The following is a 20,962-nucleotide window of genomic DNA, read 5'->3' as shown; positions in this document are numbered from 1 at the left end:
AAATCGGTCAACGATTTCACATAGCCCCCGTACAAATGTACCCCCCGGAATATTGTATAAAGAGCTTCAAACATTCACAAATTCGTAGTTTATGAAGCAAATACCACAAAATTTCGCATAGGTCAGTTTTTTGACTTCTGAAATTAAATTCTGAATTATGGCGGACATAGGACCATAATTGGTCCTACCCCCCATATAAAGTCCCCTTTATAAAATGACTAAAAAGCTGATTACTAGCTTAAAAATACGAATATAGCGACACACATAAGTTTCATATGAGCCAATATCTCTCCACCAAATTTTATGTGGATCGGTCGATAATTGACCCTACCTCCCATATAAATGACTTTAACGCTCATTATTGGCGTAAAAATATGAGTATAGCGAAGAAATTTGGCATAAGTCAGTATCTTATGAATCAAAACCTTTCCACCAATTTTTATGTGGATCGGTCCATAATTGACCCTACCCTCCATATAAGGTCCCCTCCATAAAATTACTTTAACGCTCATTACTGGCTTAAAAATACGACTATAGCGGTGAAACTTAACAGAAGTAAGTTTTATACTAGCCAAAACCTCTCTACCAAATTTTATGTGGATCGGTCCATAATTTACCCTACCCCCCATATAAGTTTCCCTTCAGAAAATGACTTTAACGCTCATTATTGGCGTAAAAATAGGAGTATAGTAAAGAAATTCGACATAAGTAAGTATCTTATGAGCCAAAATCTTTCCACCAAATTTTATGTGGATCGGTCCATAATTGACCCTACCCCCATATAAGGTCCCCTTCAGAAAATTACTTTAAGACCCATTACTGACTTAAAAATACGAGTATAGCAATGAAATTCGACTCAAGTAAGTTCCTTGCGATCCAAAATCGCTTAACCAATTTTTTTGTGGATCGGGCCTTAATTGACCCCCCCCACATATAAGGTGCCCCATCATAAAAATAATTTAACGCTCATTACTGGCCTAAAAAACGAGTAAAGCGATGAAATTCGATATAAACATGACCTGTATGAACCAAGATGGTTCTACAAAATTTTACGAGGATCGGTCTATAATAGACCATCCCCTATATAAGGCCCCTTCAGAAAATGACTTTAAAACTAAGTACTGGCTTAAAAATACTAGCAGATCAATGAAATTCGACATAAACTAGTTTTGTATAAGCTAACATCTCTCTACAAAATGTTTTAGGGGGTCGGCCCATAATTGACCCTACCCCCCATTTAAGGTCCACGTCAGAAAAATACTTTAACGCTCATTACTGCCTTAAAAATGCGAGTAAATCTCTCTACCAATTTTTATAAGGATCAGTCCATAATTACCCCACACAAACACAAAATATTTACAACGCTCATTACTGGTTGAATAATTATACATAAATATGATTTGTATAAATAAAAATCGTTCTACGAGATTTAAGGATGATCGGTTCATAATTAGTCTTACCCACCATATAAGGTCCCCTTAAGAAAATTACTTTAACTGGCTGAAAATACGAATACCGCAATGCAATTTGACATAAACTAATTTTAAGCTAAAGTCTCTCTACCATATTTTATGAGGATCGGTCCATAATTAACCCTAACCTTGTATAAGGTCCCTTTAAGAAAATTACTTTAATGTTCATTACTGGCTTAAAAATATAAGTAGAACTATAAAATTTGAAATAAATAAGGAACTGAAATCTTCCTACCAAATCAAATCCGAAATCTTCACTGTCAATAGTTGAACCCCCATTAAGAGAACTATTTCAAATATTACCCTGATGTTCACATTAGTATCGATATATAATAATAAAATATTCAAAATATCAAAGTTTATTTATATGGCAGTGATTTGATGGTGGGTATATAAGATTCGGCATAGCCGAATATAACACTCTTACTTGTCGTCTTTGACTTCGTCCTTGGATCGAAAAAGGAGTAAATTTCATTAATTATCTATATATATGTATATCTTAATCGACTCAGAAAGTGATTCTAAACCGATTGGTATACTTTATGGTGGATGTAGAACCAATATTATTTGGGTGTTATAAACATCAGCTCAAACACATAATAGCCTTCTCACTATAGTAGTGTAGGGTATAGATATAACAAATTAAATGGAATTTTATGTTATTTGATTTAATTTTAATTTATGTGGCTGTCTTTGAGTTGCAAAATTTTATTTTTACAAAAATATTTTGGTAATTTTTTAAAAATCGAACCATATTAGAACCTAGGCCTTATAGAGAAGTCCGGGTGCTATATGTGTGTACCTTTCTTTCATGTAGTTCTATCTCACGATGGTACTTTTTTAACCACAGGTTGAACAAAAGATGCAGGTGATACTTTTTGTTCATGGCTGACGCCGGTCCATGAATAGGGACTTTGCTTAAGTACTTGATTGTTTGAAAATCGAGCCATATTAGAACTTAATATAGAAGTCCGGGTAAGATACGTGTGTACCCCATGTCATGTTGTCCTATCCCACGATGATACTTTTTTAACCACATTGTGAAATAAAGACGCAGGTGGCAATTTTTGTTCATGGCTGACGCCAGTCCATGAACAGGTACTTTGCATAAGTACTTGAGATATTTAATCTCTGATAAACGCAGTTCCGCTGCTTCCTGCACGGTAATCTTCTGAACAGTAATTAGAAATATATTTCGTAGACAAAAATATACCTCTTAATAATTCAGGATCCTTATTTTAATCCGGAGTTGATTACCTTACGAAATGACTGGAGTATAATTCGGCTAACCGAACCCTTAATCAAAGTGGCATGATCAGTCACAATATGACAAATTGATGATTTCTCCGAAAAGCAGTCATGCTATGTTCATAGTAGCTCACCTTGGTGGTGGACAACTTAAAATTACATTCTGAGAGCTTTAAAGTAATCAAGTCCATCATATATAAAATACAATCACTAAGTGTTAGTCTGACATTTCAAACGAGATGTAAAAAGACAATAACCTACTAAGGGTTGATTGGGTTTTTAAAGCATTTCTCAAAAGCTAGTCCAGCTGCCATATCACTCAGTGACATCTGTTTTGATGGCAACAGCATCGAGTTCACTAAGAAAGTTCCACTTTTTGAGAACATCGAACCACCGATGACTAAATCAAATATTTGAAAACTTCAATAAAACGTTTTCCATTATCATCCATTATTTTGATGCCATGTTATTCCATAATATGGGTTATGCTTTGATTCAAAAATCCATTTTAAATAAACCAATATAAATTTTTAATAGACTCATGATATTTTCTATGTTAGGATACGAAAGTCTTGCAAATTTTAGAAACTCATTCGCGAGCGATTGGATATTAATAGTTTTTAAGAAAATTAAAAGAAAACTATAAATAAATGGGAGCATTTAACTTTAAATTATAAGGTAAATATTATGGGTTATCGGTAACAGTTATTTGGCATAATATGACCTTACTTGCACCTAAAATTTTCCAAGAAATGTAATTTCGATTTTTAAAAATTAAATTCTCTTGAAAAATAATACTAAATTAGTATTGATTGATTTTATACACATGAATACACTTACATATGTATGTATGGATATCCTTATACTCTCTCTAACACATGTAAATTAATAAAAACAACCTCAATGCCACATTTTGAGGCATGTAACATGCCAACGCACATACATAAATCTATTAGTATTTTATAATGATTTTATATTTTTTTTTTCAACACAAAAAAACATACACCTACAATCTGCTGTATTTATGTTGCAATATGTAATTTTAAACTAATTAATTAAAAACATTTTTATGCAAATTAATTAAACTATACAATTTATTTTAACGAATAAAGTAAATTTCAACATAATATTTTATTTATACACACATATTCACATGTGTCCTTGGATTATTATGTGGCATAAATGTATTTATTTGTATTCAATTATATTTAAATTTGTATACCTTTGAAAAACATTTAAATGTCGTTGTAAATTATTAATCTATATTTGTATTTCTTTTAATAATTGCAATTCCGTTTTATTAAAACATTTTCCAATCAGTAATTGAGAAAAAATAATCATTATCGTCTTCAGTTTGATTTGGATTTGAAGTATAAGAAATGTAATTAAAATGTATTTACTTAAATATTTCAACAAGGTTTTCAATTGTGATTTTAATTAAGAAATCTTAATATTTAATATTATTTTAAAATTTTGCTGTTAAGGTGTCTTTAGATAAATAAATTTTACTTTTTTTATTCCATTTTTATTTGCCAAAGTACATCTAATATCTTTTCCCCTTTATTCGGTTTATTGCTATTTTCTATATAAATCAAATAGTTTTTTAAGAAGTATGTACTTCAAGTATTCTTTGTTTTTCATCTTTCACAATAACATCACAGCATTATTTATTTAATATTTAAATTCGTAAATTTACAAATACAAGCTAAACCCAGTATGCTTTGCTAGCCTAAAAACAATATAAATAAAAACCCACTAAATGCTTTTTGAGGATTCTAGCTCTAATAGTTCCCCAGATTTACGAAATCTTGAATTTAATACACATGAAAGGTTCTGTAGTCTAGTCTATAGTTTAGTATATAGTCTAGTCTATAGTGTAGTCTATAGTCTAGTCTATAGTCCAGTCTATAGTCTAGTCTATAGTGTAGTCTATTGTCTAGTCTATAGTGTAGTCTATAGTCTAGTCTATAGTCTAGTCTATAGTCTAGTCTATAGTCTAGTCTATAGTCTAGTCTATAGTCTAGTCTATAGTCTAGTCTATAGTCTAGTCTATAGTCTAGTCTATAGTCTAGTCTATAGTCTAGTCTATAGTCTAGTCTATAGTCTAGTCTATAGTCCAGTCTATAGTCTAGTCTATATGTGTTCTAGTCTATAGTGTAGTCTATAGTCTAGTCTATAGTCTAGTCTATAGTCTAGTCTATAGTCTAGTCTATAGTCTAGTCTATAGTCTAGTCTATAGTCTAGTCTATAGTCTAGTCTATAGTCTAGTCTATAGTCTAGTCTATAGTCTAGTCTATAGTCTAGTCTATAGTCTAGTCTATAGTCTAGTCTATAGTCTAGTCTATAGTCTAGTCTATAGTCTAGTCTATAGTCTAGTCTATAGTCTAGTCTATAGTCTAGTCTATAGTCTAGTCTATAGTCTAGTCTATAGTCTAGTCTATAGTCTAGTCTATAGTCTAGTCTATAGTCTAGTCTATAGTCTAGTCTATAGTCTAGTCTATAGTCTAGTCTATAGTCTAGTCTATAGTCTAGTCTATAGTCTAGTCTATAGTCTAGTCTATAGTCTAGTCTATAGTCTAGTCTATAGTCTAGTCTATAGTCTAGTCTATAGTCTAGTCTATAGTCTAGTCTATAGTCTAGTCTATAGTCTAGTCTATAGTCTAGTCTATAGTCTAGTCTATAGTCTAGTCTATAGTCTAGTCTATAGTCTAGTCTATAGTCTAGTCTATAGTCTAGTCTATAGTCTAGTCTATAGTCTAGTCTATAGTCTAGTCTATAGTATAGTCTATAGTCTAGTCTATAGTCTAGTCTATAGTCTAGTCTATAGTCTAGTCTATAGTCTAGTCTATAGTCTAGTCTATAGTCTAGTCTATAGTCTAGTCTATAGTCTAGTCTATAGTCTAGTCTATAGTCTAGTCTATAGTCTAGTCTATAGTCTAGTCTATAGTCTAGTCTATAGTCTAGTCTATAGTCTAGTCTATAGTCTAGTCTATAGTCTAGTCTAGTCTAGTCTATAGTCTAGTCTATAATCTAGTCTATAGTCTAGTCTATAGTCTAGTCTATAGTCTAGTCTATAGTCTAGTCTATAGTCTAGTCTAGTCTAGTCTAGTCCAGTCTAGTCTACAGTCTAGTCTATAGTCTAGTCTATAGTCTAGTCTATAGTCTAGTCTATAGTCTAGTCTATAGTCTAGTCTATAGTCTAGTCTATAGTCTAGTCTATAGTCTAGTCTATAGTCTAGTCTATAGTCTAGTCTATAGTCTAGTCTATAGTCTAGTCTATAGTCTAGTCTATAGTCTAGTCTATAGTCTAGTCTATAGTCTAGTCTATAGTCTAGTCTATAGTCTAGTCTATAGTCTAGTCTATAGTCTAGTCTATAATCTAGTCTATAGTCTAGTCTAGTAGTCTAGTCTAGTCTATAGTCTAGTCTATAGTCTAGTCTAGTAGTCTAGTCTAGTCAGTCTAGTCTATAGTCTAGTCTATAGTCTAGTCTATAGTCTAGTCTATAGTCTAGTCTATAGTCTAGTCTATAGTCTAGTCTATAGTCTAGTCTATAGTCTAGTCTATAGTCTAGTCTATAGTCTAGTCTATAGTCTAGTCTATAGTCTAGTCTATAGTCTAGTCTATAGTCTAGTCTATAGTCTAGTCTATAGTCTAGTCTATAGTCTAGTCTATAGTCTAGTCTATAGTCTAGTCTATAGTCTAGTCTATAGTCTAGTCTATAGTCTAGTCTATAGTCTAGTCTATAGTCTAGTCTATAGTCTAGTCTATAGTCTAGTCTATAGTCTAGTCTATAGTCTAGTCTATAGTCTAGTCTATAGTCTAGTCTATAGTCTAGTCTATAGTCTAGTCTATAGTCTAGTCTATAGTCTAGTCTATAGTCTAGTCTATAGTCTAGTCTAGTCTAGTCTATAGTCTAGTCTATAGTCTAGTCTATAGTCTAGTCTATAGTCTAGTCTATAGTCTAGTCTATAGTCTAGTCTATAGTCTAGTCTATAGTCTAGTCTATAGTCTAGTCTATAATCTAGTCTATAGTCTAGTCTATAGTCTAGTCTAGTCTATAGTCTAGTCTAGTCTAGTCCAGTCTAGTCTACAGTCTAGTCTATAGTCTAGTCTATAGTCTAGTCTATTGTCTAGTCTATATTCTAGTCTATAGTCTAGTCTATAGTCTAGTCTATAGTCTAGTCTATAGTCTAGTCTATAGTCTAGTCTATATTCTAGTCTATATTCTAGTCTATAGTCTAGTCTATAGTCTAGTCTATAGTCTAGCCTATAATCTAGTCTATAGTCTAGTCTATAGTCTAGTCTATAGTCTAGTCTATAGTCTAGTCTATAGTCTAGTCTATAGTCTAGTCTATAGTCTAGTCTATAGTCTAGTCTATAGTCTAGTCTATAGTCTAGTCTATAGTCTAGTCTATAGTCTAGTCTATAGTCTAGTCTATAGTCTAGTCTATAGTCTAGTCTATAGTCTAGTCTATAGTCTAGTCTATAGTCTAGTCTATAGTCTAGTCTATAGTCTAGTCTATAGTCTAGTCTATAGTCTAGTCTATAGTCTAGTCTATAGTCTAGTCTATAGTCTAGTCTATAGTCTGGTCTATAGTCTAGTCCAGGGGTCGGCAAACTTTTGAGTCGGAAGAGCCAAAATTTACAGTTTACAAAACATATGTTTTAAAAGAGCCACAAGAGCCACAACATAATTGACCAATCCCCTTTTAAAAGGTCTACTTCGGAAAATAACTTTAACGTTCATAACTGATTTAATAATACATATTAGTATAGCGACGCAATTCGACACAAACAAGTATTATAGAAACGAAAATCTCTTTCCAAAATTTTTTAAGGATCAGTTCATTGTTGATCATACCCCTATATAAATTCCTCTTCAGGAAATGACTTTAACGCTCATAACACGCTTAATAATACCAGCATAGTGGTGAAATTCGTCATAAACAAGTTTATAGTAACAAAAATGTCTGTATCAAATTTAATAAGGATGGATTCAGAATTGACCCTACCCACCCATATAGTGTCCACTTTCGAAAACGACGAAAAATACAAGTATATTGATGAAAATCAACACAAACAAGTAGGATCCAAAATCTCATTACCAAATTTTGTAAGGATGTGGCGGTCCATAATACATTGTAAAACGTTTTTAAAACGCGCAATATTTAAATATTTAAGTTTTTAAATAGAACAAGTTTTTAGTATTTACCCAGCAAAAACTCGGTAATGGGTTGTACTTCCATAACCACTTACTTTTCAATGACTACTACCTACCGTCTGCATTATGTACTTAGAAGTACTCTAGTAATAACTTTCTTATAATCTGATATAGAAGTACATTATTTTCGGCTTTGTCATTTTGTTTGCACATTTTATTTAATTGCGTTTTAAGAATTGTGTTTTACAAAAAATAAAACAAAATTAATTTTGATTGTGAAAACCATTATTTGATGCGCAATAAAATAGCTAAGCAGTGGTGCAGTGTGTAGAACATTTGACTAAAAAATCGAAGTCCCTGGTTCGTATTCTAGCTGGCTCTTTTTATTATTAAAAAACAAAACAACTTAACAACTGTTTTGTAAGAGAAATTGCAAGTACTTCTTTAACTTTCTATTAGTAAGCGAGCGTAGAAGTACTTGCGTCCAATGACATCACCGTGTTAAAATAATGACTTAAAATGATAATGAAGAAGTAGTGAAAAGAGGTTTTATTAGCTTCTTAACTCACTACTTTTCAATGTAAGTTTTTCCTGGGTAACTGTGTCCAAACTCTCTACATTATTAAGTAATTATTTAATTACTATATTTTCAATTTCCAAAAAATATTTTTTAATTCGAAAAACACGAAAATTTCGGAATGTATGATCATGTTTTACCTCGTAGGAGCGCTCATGATACCCCATCGTTTATAGGGAAATTTTCAACTAAAAATTTAAAGAATTAAACATTTTCTTACAATACTAACTTGTACATGGAACAAATTCAATAGGAGAGATAGGTTTGTACAGCTTTAGAAAGTTTGGATCATAACTTGTTGTTTAAAGTTTCACAAATGACTCTAAACTTTCATTTGTTAGTTGTCTCACATACAGAATGATTAAACAAAGTTGAAATGTTGTGTATATTGTAGAAACGTTTGCGAATTGTTTTGTTAGTTTTAACAAACACTGCTCGTTAATCTATTCAGAAAGATTTTAATATATGTATGTATATATTTTTTTTTAAAAATAAAAAAATTGCGTATGGAACTAAAGAGCCATAGCTCAACATCCAAAGAGCCGCATTTGGCTCGCGAGCCGTAGTTTGCCGACCCCTGGTCTAGTCTATAGTCTAGTCTATAGTCTAGTCTATAGTCTAGTCTATAGTCTAGTCTATAGTCTAGTCTATAGTCTAGTCTATAGTCTAGTCTATAGTCTAGTCTATAGTCTAGTCTATAGTCTAGTCTATAGTCTAGTCTATAGTCTAGTCTATAGTCTAGTCTATAGTCTAGTCTATAGTCTAGTCTATAGTCTAGTCTATAGTCTAGTCTATAGTCTAGTCTATAGTCTAGTCTATAGTCTAGTCTATAGTCTAGTCCATAGTCTAGTCTATAGTCTAGTCTATAGTCTAGTCTATAGTCTAGTCTATAGTCTAGTCTACAGTCTAGTCTATAGTCTAGTCTATAGTCTAGCCTATAGTCTAGTCTATAGTTTAGTCTATAGTTTAGTCTATAGTCTAGTCTAGTCTAGTCTATAGTCTAGTCTATATTCTAGTCTATAATCTAGTCTATAGTCTAGTCTATAGTCTAGTCTATAGTTTAGTCTATAGTCAAGTCTATAGTCCAGTCTAGTCTATAGTCTAGTCTATAGTCCAGTCTAGTCAATAGTCTAGTCTATAGTCTAGTCTATAGTTAAGTCTATAGTCTAGTCCAACGGTTCCCAAAAGGGGGTCCGCGGACCCCTAGTGGTCCGTAGCAAAATCCTAGGGGGTCCGCGAAGACGAACGAAAAAAATCATGAATAAAAAATATTCTCTATATGTTACAAAATATTAAAAATATCTCCAAATTTTTCATAAATACTAAAATACACAATTTTTATTCAATAATCCCAGATTTGTTGGTGACTCTTTAAATTTTATTGTTTCGGTCGTTTATCAGGATGAAGCTAGGCGCTACAAATTTATTGTTTCACTTTTATAAAGTAAAGTATTACGTGATTTGTAATTTTTATAAATATATGTACATATATGTATCGAAATAAATGTTTTTATAGCAGACGGATAATGATTTGCCTTAGAATTAAATACTGATACTGGTATCCCGGAATATGAAGTTAGGTCACATTTCATAATATTTTTTTAAATTGTAAGCAAAAGTGTTAATCTAGTTAATTTTAAATATAAATATTCCATTCCAACGTGATACACAGATTTTAACTTCATTTTGTTGTCCAATATTATTAAATCAACATCAGAAAATTCATAGCGTTTTGCGTAAATAGTCAAAACCACGCAGTAAAATAATTCGTAGGTATTTTAAAATTCAAATTTAAGATCCAAATTCACAGTACATTCGCAAAGAGTTCAGGTCATATTTTATGTGGGTAACGCATTCCGCAACAACATCGAAGAAGTCTAACTTTCACATATTTTCCCGAAAACTTAGCTTACATACTCAGCTCACTCCTATGCAATACTTGTTAAAGAAGCCCTTTCACTACCTTGACGAGAAATGAACATGAAAGCTCTCACGATCATAAAATTAAACATCATGTTAGAAGTCATTCTATATTTAAAACCATGAAATTGAAAACATCTCCGAAATACTAAATGTTCTCAATGTACGGGAATATTTTATAGGGTTTATGGACCAGGACTAAGACAATTTTCGGACGAACAATTACACAGTGATACAGCAAAAAAATGCAGGGGTTCTCATATACCAATTCCATTTCGTTATAGTCCATAGAGTAGGAATTTATTTTTAATTTTTCCCGATCACTTCGTTTAGTTCCTTTTTAAGAGCAAAAGTTGTGAAAAAGAGCTATTTTTGAAGTTTTAACTTAAAAAAAAATATATGTTTGGTAGTTTGCAACCGATTTTCAAATTGGATATTTTGTTTTAAAGATACAAGTGTTGTCTTTCAACCCAAAAAAATAAATTCAAAATTTATGATTAATGTCTTGGTTACGGCCATTTAAGTAAAAAAACTCACACTTTTTTCACAATTTTTAATTTTCATACTGCTCTACGTTGGCCATGAAGCAGTAACTTTAGCTTTTATTACATTTGAAAAATGGCACATTAAGTTGGGTTTCCAATGATGGTCAATTTATGATAATCGATGAAAAAGGTTATGAGTTGTGCTAAGTTTTATAAAAATATAGCATATTTCTTCCATACAAAAACGTTCATGTTTCTGTTTTTCTTTGCAACAAGTTTAAAAAATGTTTATAAACATTTTTATACAAAAATTAATTTGTATGGAGAAAACCAAAAATTCGAGAAACATGCTATTAGAAAAATTGGCATAAATCATCCAGTTTTTCATAGATTTTTATGAAATAACAAGTTTTAGAAACCTTCCTTTATGTGATTCTTCAGGAAAGTAATAAAAGATGAACTCACTGCCTCATGGTCAAAGTAGAGCATGATGAAAATTAAAAATTGTAACTCAGACATTTGACCATAAATTTTGGATTTCTTTTTTGGATTAAAAGACACTTGTATCATTAAAAAAATATCGGATTTGAAAATCGGATGAAAACTACTAAACTTATGATTTTTCAAATTTAAAACTTCAAAAATGGCTCTTTTTCGCATCTTTTGCTCTTAAAAAGTAAGTTAACGAAGTGATAGGGGAAAACTAAAAATATATTCGTACTCTATGGACTATAACGAAATAGAGTTGGCATATGAGAACGCCTGCATTTTATTTTTCTTCACTTTTGTATCACAGTGTTATTTATAACAATAAGATATCAAAATATGTATGGGGGTCCGTGAAATTAAATAAATTCCTCAAGGGGTCCGCGAAGTAAAAAATGGTGGGAACCGCTGGTCTAGTCTATAGTCTAGTCTATAGTCTAGTCTATAGTCTAGTCTATAGTCTAGTCTATAGTCTAGTCTATAGTCGTCTATAGTCTAGTCTATAGTCTAGTCTATAGTCTAGTCTATAGTCTAGTCTATAGTCTAGTCTATAGTCTAGTCTATAGTCTAGTCTATAGTCTAGTCTATAGTCTAGTCTATAGTCTAGTCTATAGTCTAGTCTATAGTCTAGTCTATAGTCTAGTCTATAGTCTAGTCTATAGTCTAGTCTATAGTCTAGTCTATAGTCTAGTCTATAGTCTAGTCTATAGTCTAGTCTATAGTCTAGTCTATAGTCTAGTCTATAGTCTAGTCTATAGTCTAGTCTATAGTCTAGTCTATAGTCTATCTATAGTCTAGTCTATAGTCTAGTCTATAGTCTAGTCTATAGTCTAGTCTATAGTCTAGTCTATAGTCTAGTCTATAGTCTAGTCTATAGTCTAGTCTATAGTCTAGTCTATAGTCTAGTCTATAGTCTAGTCTATAGTCTAGTCTATAGTCTAGTCTATAGTCTAGTCTATAGTCTAGTCCTATAGTCTAGTCTATAGTCTAGTCTATAGTCTAGTCTATAGTCTAGTCCTATAGTCTATAGTCTAGTCTATAGTCTAGTCTATAGTCTAGTCTATAGTCTAGTCTATAGTCTAGTCTATAGTCTAGTCTATAGTCTATTCTATAGTCTAGTCTATAGTCTAGTCTATAGTCTATTCTATAGTCTATTCTATAGTCTAGTCTATAGTCTATTCTATAGTCTAGTCTTTAGTCTAGTCTATAGTCTAGTCTATAGTCTAGTCTATAGTCTAGTCTATAGTCTAGTCTATAGTCTAGTCTATAGTCTAGTCTATAGTCTAGTCTATAGTCTAGTCTATAGTCTAGTCTATAGTCTAGTCTATAGTCTAGTCTATAGTCTAGTCTATAGTCTAGTCTATAGTCTAGTCTATAGTCTAGTCTATAGTCTAGTCTATAGTCTAGTCTATAGTCTAGTCTATAGTCTAGTCTATAGTCTAGTCTATAGTCTAGTCTATAGTCTAGTCTATAGTCTAGTCAATGAATAATGAATTCAAGAAATAAAAAATATATATTTTAATACAAGCTAGTCTTTATTAATCATAATCTTTATACATTAAAGAAACTTCATGATTTGTTGTTAGATCACAGGGTCTACGGTTGAACTGATCCAGTTCTCTTAACCAAACATTGGCAACTGTAAATAAAGAAAAAAGTAATTACATAAATCAATACAATTTTTCTCCTTAAATAACAAAATTAAACTTACTCCATTTGGAACCCTTCAATACTGGACAGGCGGCATGTTTGGTGCGATAATCACCATCACCTGAGGCATGTAAATTATACCAAAATAACATGGCACCTTTGCGGGGCTTCACCAATATATTCAAAAAGGGAAAGGCAGTACCACCGCCTTCTTCAACATCGGCTAGCTAAAAGGGATATACATAAATTATATACATAAATCAGTTAAAATTATATTTAACTTACATAGAAAATAGCTGTTGATATGCGATTTCCCTCCATATCGCTATCAGTATAATCTTCCTGAAATCAAAATTAAGGATCATTATTTCAAAAAAATACTTATATATTTTTTGGAATCACCGTAAAGAAATCAAAATGTGGCTCATAATGACCGCCCAAACCATAATTAGCTATTTGCAAATCTTCAGCATTGTCAGTATTTAGCCCTGTTAAGTGATTAACATGCTGCAACCATTGTGTGGTATATTTGTGATAATTATATTTGAACCAGGCAGTTTTACTGGTACGATAATAGGTTATTTCCGAGTGACTGCCATCTTTTGAAAACACTGTAGATCTTTCCATATGGGGTTGAGCAATTGCCTTAATCGCCTCAATTTGATGATCACTTATGACATCATGAATAAAAACTATATAAGGATCTAGCGATAACTCTTCTAGTTTGTAGGGTTGCAGTAAACGATAAGGATGATTATTGGTATAAAGTCTACAGTATAGAAGACTTTGTTGTTGTTGTTGTTGAGATCTGAGTGCAAATTCACCACGACAGACTTTTTCATAAAGTTTATATTCATTGGTATTCTGTAAGGAATAGGTAGTGAATGGTCTTTTGTTGGATTAATTTTCATGAGTAACTTACATGATAATGATTTTGTTGTTTAGAATTTTGATACATTAATCCCTCTTGTTTACCCTCATTTATAACTTCCTCCAAATACATTTTAGTTTCTCGAGCACTTTGGCGTGTTTCATCTTGGCTGAGTATATAGTCCATTAGCTCCAAAGCTGATTGGAAGTCTCCTAAAAGAAATCAACTTTAAATGGTTGAAATAATGTAAAAATATAACCGAAAATAGCACTCTATCTTGTTATACCCTACACCAATATAGTGGGGAGGTTATTATGTTTTTGTGCTTATGTTTTAACACCCAAAATAATTGGTCCTAAACCCGTGGATTCTAGCTCTAAAAGTTTCCCAGATTTACGAATTTTTGAATTTCACTCATATGAGAGGTCCTGTATTCTAGTTTATAGTCTAGCCTATAGTCTAGTCTATAGTCTAGTCTATAGTCTAGTGTATAGTCTAGTCTATAGTCTAGTCTATAGTCTAGTCTATAGTCTAGTCTATAGTCTAGTCTATAGTCTAGTCTATAGTCTAGTCTATAGTCTAGTCTATAGTCTAGTCTATGGTCTAGTCTATAGTCTAGTCTATAGTCTAGTATATAGTGTAGTCTATAGACTAGTATTTAGCCTAGTCTATATTCTAGTCTAGTTTATAGTCTAGTCTATAGTCTAGTCTTTAATCTAGTCTATAGTCTAGTCTATAATCTAGTCTATAGTCTACTCTATAGTTTAGTCTATAGTCTAGTCTATGGTCTAGTCTACGGTCTAGTCTATAGTCTTGTCTATAGTTTAGTCTATAGTCTAGTCTATAGTTTAGTCTATAGTTTAGTCTATATATTAAGGTATATTAATTGGTTCAGAATCACTTTCTGAGTCGATTTAGCTGTGTCCGTCTGTCTGTCCCACGTATAACCCTTCTTTCAGAAAATTCTGATTTTTGTCAACAAACTGTTAAAATATTTCGGAATTAACGCAAACTTAAATTGTAGCATATGGTCGGCCATGTCCGACTATATTTTCCTACTTGTTTTTTCTTCAATTATACCAAATAATTATAAATAAATTTGCCAAACTAAGTAAGTATGTACTTACCTATTGTCTTATGATATTCGGCAATTGTTTCTATAAACTCCAAAGTCATTTCGGCATCATTAAAATCACCAGACATCAACATTTTGGTAGATTGTTTTAGCCAAGGTATTGTATGATTATAATCTTGCATGGCATACAAATATTCACCAACTAAATAACAATCTTGCCATGACATAGACGAACTAAAATAGTTTATTTTACATGATAGTTTTTGTGTTTTGCGAAAATTATACACACAATTAACAGATTAACATTAATAAATCAACATCAAACATCTTCATACACACCCATATTTTACACCATTTAATATACCACTAGCCACTTGTGAGACATCTAATTGATATGTTTCCTGTAAACGTACCAAGGCCAATGTCGAACCAACCATATCATTTTGTGTGGGAAAACTTAGATTTTGTTTTAATTCTTTCATATTCTCCAAATAATCTAAATGAACATAATATGAGAGTATTTTATATAGTAGTATTTTTGGTTACTTAAGTCTTTACCAAAAACCAGTAAAGTTTTATTAACTTACTTGTACGTGTGGCATCAACCGTAACAGTCTCCTCAAATGTTGGCCAATCGGTATAGAGACGTTTTATCAAACGATACGCATTTATGGGATTGTTAAGATAACCCTCAAGATCTTTTGAAGCATCATCATGTTCTTGATGGATAAAATTTAATTCACTGAGTATTAGAGGAAGAACAAAAGTGGAATTTTGTTATATAAAGTTTGATAAAGAACATTTGGACATTTTAAACTTTGGAAATGTTATAAACAATATAAATTCTTAATAAATTGTCTTGTAGTGTGTGTTTGTTCTTGAATAGTGTATAAAACGAGTTAAAAGTAGAGATATGAATTAACTTCCTTCTTATTAACTCGCTTGGCTGAAACCTCCAATTAAAAAGTGAAATCGGAAACTTAAAGTATAGTCAGTTATTTAAATAAGTTAACATTGAATATATGATATAGCAAGGCGGGTCCATCAGTGTTAAGCAATATAAAATTTTATTTAAAACGGATCTAACTATATGGAATTGGATGAGATTTGATTTCAGCAGAAGGAAGTTTTTCACATTGGACATTCCTTTTACTTAATACTTTTGAGATAATGATATCTCTTTCAAGGAAACGACGCGAATTAATTACTGGGATCATGATATTTGATAAAGCCAGATCTCAAGGAGGTTTCTTAAGTTTCTCAGGCCTGTTGGATTTTGTTAGTGAAAATCGTTAATGTCTTCGTATGGAAACACGAAATTGATAAGTCCAATTCTATGTTTAACACTACGACTCATTCCAACATCGATCCACAGATATGGGAGACCCCTATATTTTGACAAATATTCTTATGATGAATAAGAATTGCCAGAAATAACACAACTAGGAGTGATGATGAATTCGACGCTTTTACTGGTATTTCACTTACTAATTGTAAGGCTCACGTTAGAACTGAACTATATATATGAAATGGCTCAAATCAGATGATTTAGCGCAACCACCTGTCTTACCTCGAGGTTAGCCTGATGCGCCTAGGTCGAGCTTACTGTTAAGTCTTCGTAGCAAGCTGATACGTACGCTATTCAGTAACAATGGACACTGTATTATTGGTAATCATGCTGGGAGAATGGGCCTAGAGTACAATAACTACTATAGAAATTGTCATAATGAGGAGAAAGTGGAGAGACTATATCTCATCTCTTCTGCTATTGTTGGACATTCACTGAGAACGGATTTTGATGCTACTATCTATGAGGAATTTAAAAACATCTTAAATTTCGTAAATGGAGCCAGTGTTTAACACTTTAACATGAAGGATTTCTACGAGCACTGGGGAATTAAGAGGACCACAATCAGGCCGCTCAAATTAAGTGTCTACCCTTTATACTTAAAACTATGGAATGATAATGTCTTTCTATTGAAAAATGTCGTCATAAATATTTCAATTAAATTCAGAACTTTTACAGTAAACCAGAATATGTACCAAAAATTCAGATTTCAGATTTTATCGGTGTAAAAGAGGCCTTCTATCTATACATTTTGTATACTACTGCAAAAGTACTTTTAAATTACTTCTGAGTACCTTCTAGTTAATGTCATCAATTAAACTTTGATATTCTAGTGTCAAGCTAAGGCCTCTTGGAAGTATCGTTCGGATATTTCTCTCAAACGAAAATTAAAACGAACCATACATTTACACTAAATAGATTTAAGTGGATCACTAAATCACATCCATTTAAATAAAAAACTATAGTCATCAATAAACAACCTAGCTAAACTTGTGTTTCCCCCGGAAACTAGTCTAACTGCTAGCGCTTAATAACAGAGCAATAAAATTCGATCCCATATGTATAAAATATTTTTAATAAAAGTAATAAAACTTTCATCTTAATGCTTTTGTTTTTTTTTCTACCCTAGCATCATTGTTTTCTGTCTATTTTATTTATGATACATTTTTAATTTATTTATTTAACTACTATTAAATGGTTTTATTTACGGCATAATGATCATTTATAAATGTTAAGTTAAAGCAATTTTGAATTAATCGTATTGTTTAAATATTTAAAATTTTTATCATGACGAAAATAAATAGAAGTTATTATCATTTACTACCTTTTTGATATTTTTTCTGAATTTGACACCGTAAAAGATAAAAAAGAAATTATGTTCAGTAAGGACAGTGTAACATCATATCATTAAAGTAATTCTTTAAAATTTTGAAATCAATAGACTATAGACTGGACTATAGACTAGACTATAGACTAGACTATAGACTAGACTATAGACTAGACTATAGACTAGACTATAGACTAGACTATAGACTAGACTATAGACTAGACTATAGACTAGACTATAGACTAGACTATAGACTATAGTAGACTAGACTATAGACTAGACTATAGACTAGACTATAGACTAGACTATAGACTAGACTATAGACTAGACTATAGACTAGACTATAGACTAGACTATAGACTAGACTATAGACTAGACTATAGACTAGACTATAGACTAGACTATAGACTAGACTATAGACTAGACTATAGACTAGACTATAGACTAGACTATAGACTAGACTATAGACTAGACTATAGACTAGACTATAGACTAGACTATAGACTAGACTATAGACTAGACTATAGACTAGACTATAGACTAGACTATAGACTAGACTATAGACTAGACTATAGACTAGACTATAGACTAGACTATAGACTAGACTATAGACTAGACTATAGACTAGACTATAGACTAGACTAGACTATAGACTAGACTATACTATAGACTAGACTAGACTAGACTAGACTATAGACTAGACTATAGACTAGACTATAGACTAGACTATAGACTAGACTATAGACTAGACTATAGACTAGACTATAGACTAGACTATAGACTAGACTATAGACTAGACTATAGACTAGACTATAGACTAGACTATAGACTAGACTATAGACTAGACTATAGACTAGACTATAGACTAGACTATAGACTAGACTATAGACTAGACTATAGACTAGACTATAGACTAGACTATAGACTAGACTATAGACTAGACTATAGACTAGACTATAGACTAGACTATAGACTAGACTATAGACTAGACTATAGACTAGACTATAGACTAGACTATAGACTAGACTATAGACTAGACTATAGACTAGACTATAGACTAGACTATAGACTAGACTATAGACTAGACTATAGACTAGACTATAGACTAGACTATAGACTAGACTATAGACTAGACTATAGACTAGACTATAGACTAGACTATAGACTAGACTATAGACTAGACTAGACTAGACTAGACTAGACTAGACTAGACTATAGACTAGACTAGACTATAGACTAGACTAGACTATAGACTAGACTAGACCATAGACTAGACTAGACTATAGACTAGGCTAGACTATAGACTAGACTAGTCTAGACTATAGACTAGACTAGACTAGACTAGACTAGACTATAGACTAGACTAGACTAGACTAGACTAGACTAGACTAGACTAGACTATAGACTAGACTAGACTATAGACTAGACTATAGACTAGACTATAGACTAGACTATAGACTCAACTATAGATTCAACTATAGACTAGACTATGGACTTTACAAAAATGTTTAAATTCCAAAAAATACCGAAAATGTCTTAGGGGTTTCGCTGTATTTTTGGGTATAAAAAAAGGTATTGAAAAAAGTACTTAAGTACTGAATTTGATTGAATTATAATTTATAAAAGGGAACTTTTAGATACTTTTACGTTCTGCAACTGATACTTTTGAGAAATCGTAGTCTATATAAAAGAAAAATTTCTTAAAATTTTTACCAATAATTTCTTCAAGTGTACCATTTTATTATTAATAGTCTAGACCATAAATAATATCACACAAATTATTTTATAAACCGTTAGATCGTTTCATGATTAAGCATTTTTATTAGACTTGCAATTTAGACCGTTAAAAATAATGCAACGCAATTAAATTTAAATCAGGAATAATAAAAAAAAAAACAATATGCACATTAAATAATTGTTGTTTTTATTAATTTTTAATAATTCCTGTATATCGGCTCTTACGAATCAAACAAGTACTTAGTTAAAAAAAATATATAACAAGTTTTAATTGGGAATTTTGAAACAAAAGGAATTTAAATTTGTTTATTTTTAATTAAGAGCAAAATGTAATTTACTCATTATTTTTAAACAAACTGAAATAAAAACAACAACAACAGCAAAATATGAACATAAATTTATATAAATAAATTTGTTATTTTCATTGAAGTTCTTAGAAATTTCTATTCATTTGAATAGGTGCTAATTAGTTTCAATGTTGCAATGTTGCAATTTGAGAGAATTTGAGAATACTTGTTGGTGCAAAGTACATAAAGGCAATAATTGCATCTATATGTAAACAAATTATTTATACATACAAACATACATACATACATACATACTATTTGCCATACAAATTAAAGTCCTTTGTGAATATTTCAATAATCTTGTTAAACACACTTGAATGATTGAAATGTCTACAAATTAAGAAACTCACAAACAAACTAACACATACAACACTAAATACCATTTTCATATTGCCTGCACCAATGTTGCAAACATAGCCAGATACACACACATACACACGTTACATATAATGTTCATTTAAACATGCGAATTTCCGTGAGCTTATAATGTAAATGATTGCAGAAATTAATTAACCAAATTTTGGGGGAAATCAATTAACTTGTAAATTGTTTTGTAAATAAGTTTTTTTTGTAATGTTTAATGTTTTTAGCCACAATTGATTTGATTGCTTTTACCTTTGCAACACATCAATATGTTGTTGCAAATTATAAATGTAATTTTGCATTTCCGCTAGCAGTTGCACTTCCGTTTTAAATAAATTTTCCAAACCCGCCACCGAGGAAAAATAATCAATTTCTACCGTTAACGCCCAGCACGCTTTATTGCCCAACAGTAGGGTGTAGGTGCAAAAAATTGCAGTTATAAATAAATTTCTTAACATATCCTTTGGTAAAAAGCGCCGCGCTTTGCCTTCTTTTGGCTGAAAACGTCTTATCGTTGCTAAGTTTCTATGTAAACTAAGTTTCTTCTTGAAATAAATTGTTTTTTTTGGTTTGCAATTATTTTCCTCTTCTTCTTCTTCTTTGCTCAAGTATACCGGCTTAAAGAAATAAACTTTATTATTTAATATTTTTGTATAATGCCACAAAACAAAGCAAAGCAAAGCAACATATAATTTGTTAGTGTATAAGTTTTAAACCGCAAACCCACACATGAGCGAACCTGGAACGTTATATATACATACTGACATACATACATACATACATATGTATGTATGTAGATTCGGAATCTTTCCCGCTGTTTATTCGTTACGCTACAAGTACGCAAAAAAATTTACTTTTTGATTTTGTAGTCAAATATTGTTAACTTGTTTTTGT

The 20,962-nt window shown here is 31.4% G+C and overlaps 1 protein-coding gene across 1 annotated transcript; it reads right to left on the bottom strand.

Moving 5' to 3' along the window:
• Positions 1-12,888: 12,888 nt before the first annotated feature.
• On the bottom strand, positions 12,889-20,593 carry LOC119603938 (prolyl 4-hydroxylase subunit alpha-1-like). The gene is made up of 9 exons (XM_037956237.1): positions 20,321-20,593; positions 15,534-15,688; positions 15,286-15,442; positions 14,999-15,180; positions 13,923-14,083; positions 13,403-13,864; positions 13,286-13,342; positions 13,062-13,227; positions 12,889-12,989 (listed from the first exon to the last, which is right to left on the bottom strand). Exons 1-9 carry the CDS (start codon positions 20,524-20,526, stop codon positions 12,889-12,891), a joined length of 1,647 nt encoding a protein of 548 aa, XP_037812165.1. The 5' UTR covers positions 20,527-20,593.
• Positions 20,594-20,962: the final 369 nt, after the last annotated feature.

Source organism: Lucilia sericata, unplaced genomic scaffold (genome assembly GCF_015586225.1).
Source record: "Lucilia sericata isolate MDLA Ls3-8-SP2 unplaced genomic scaffold, ASM1558622v1 Contig000348F_arrow, whole genome shotgun sequence".
In the NCBI taxonomy this organism is placed as follows: Eukaryota; Metazoa; Arthropoda; class Insecta; order Diptera; family Calliphoridae; genus Lucilia; species Lucilia sericata.
Note: the sequence above shows the minus strand (reverse complement) of the source record. Positions and strands in the feature narration are given on the sequence as shown.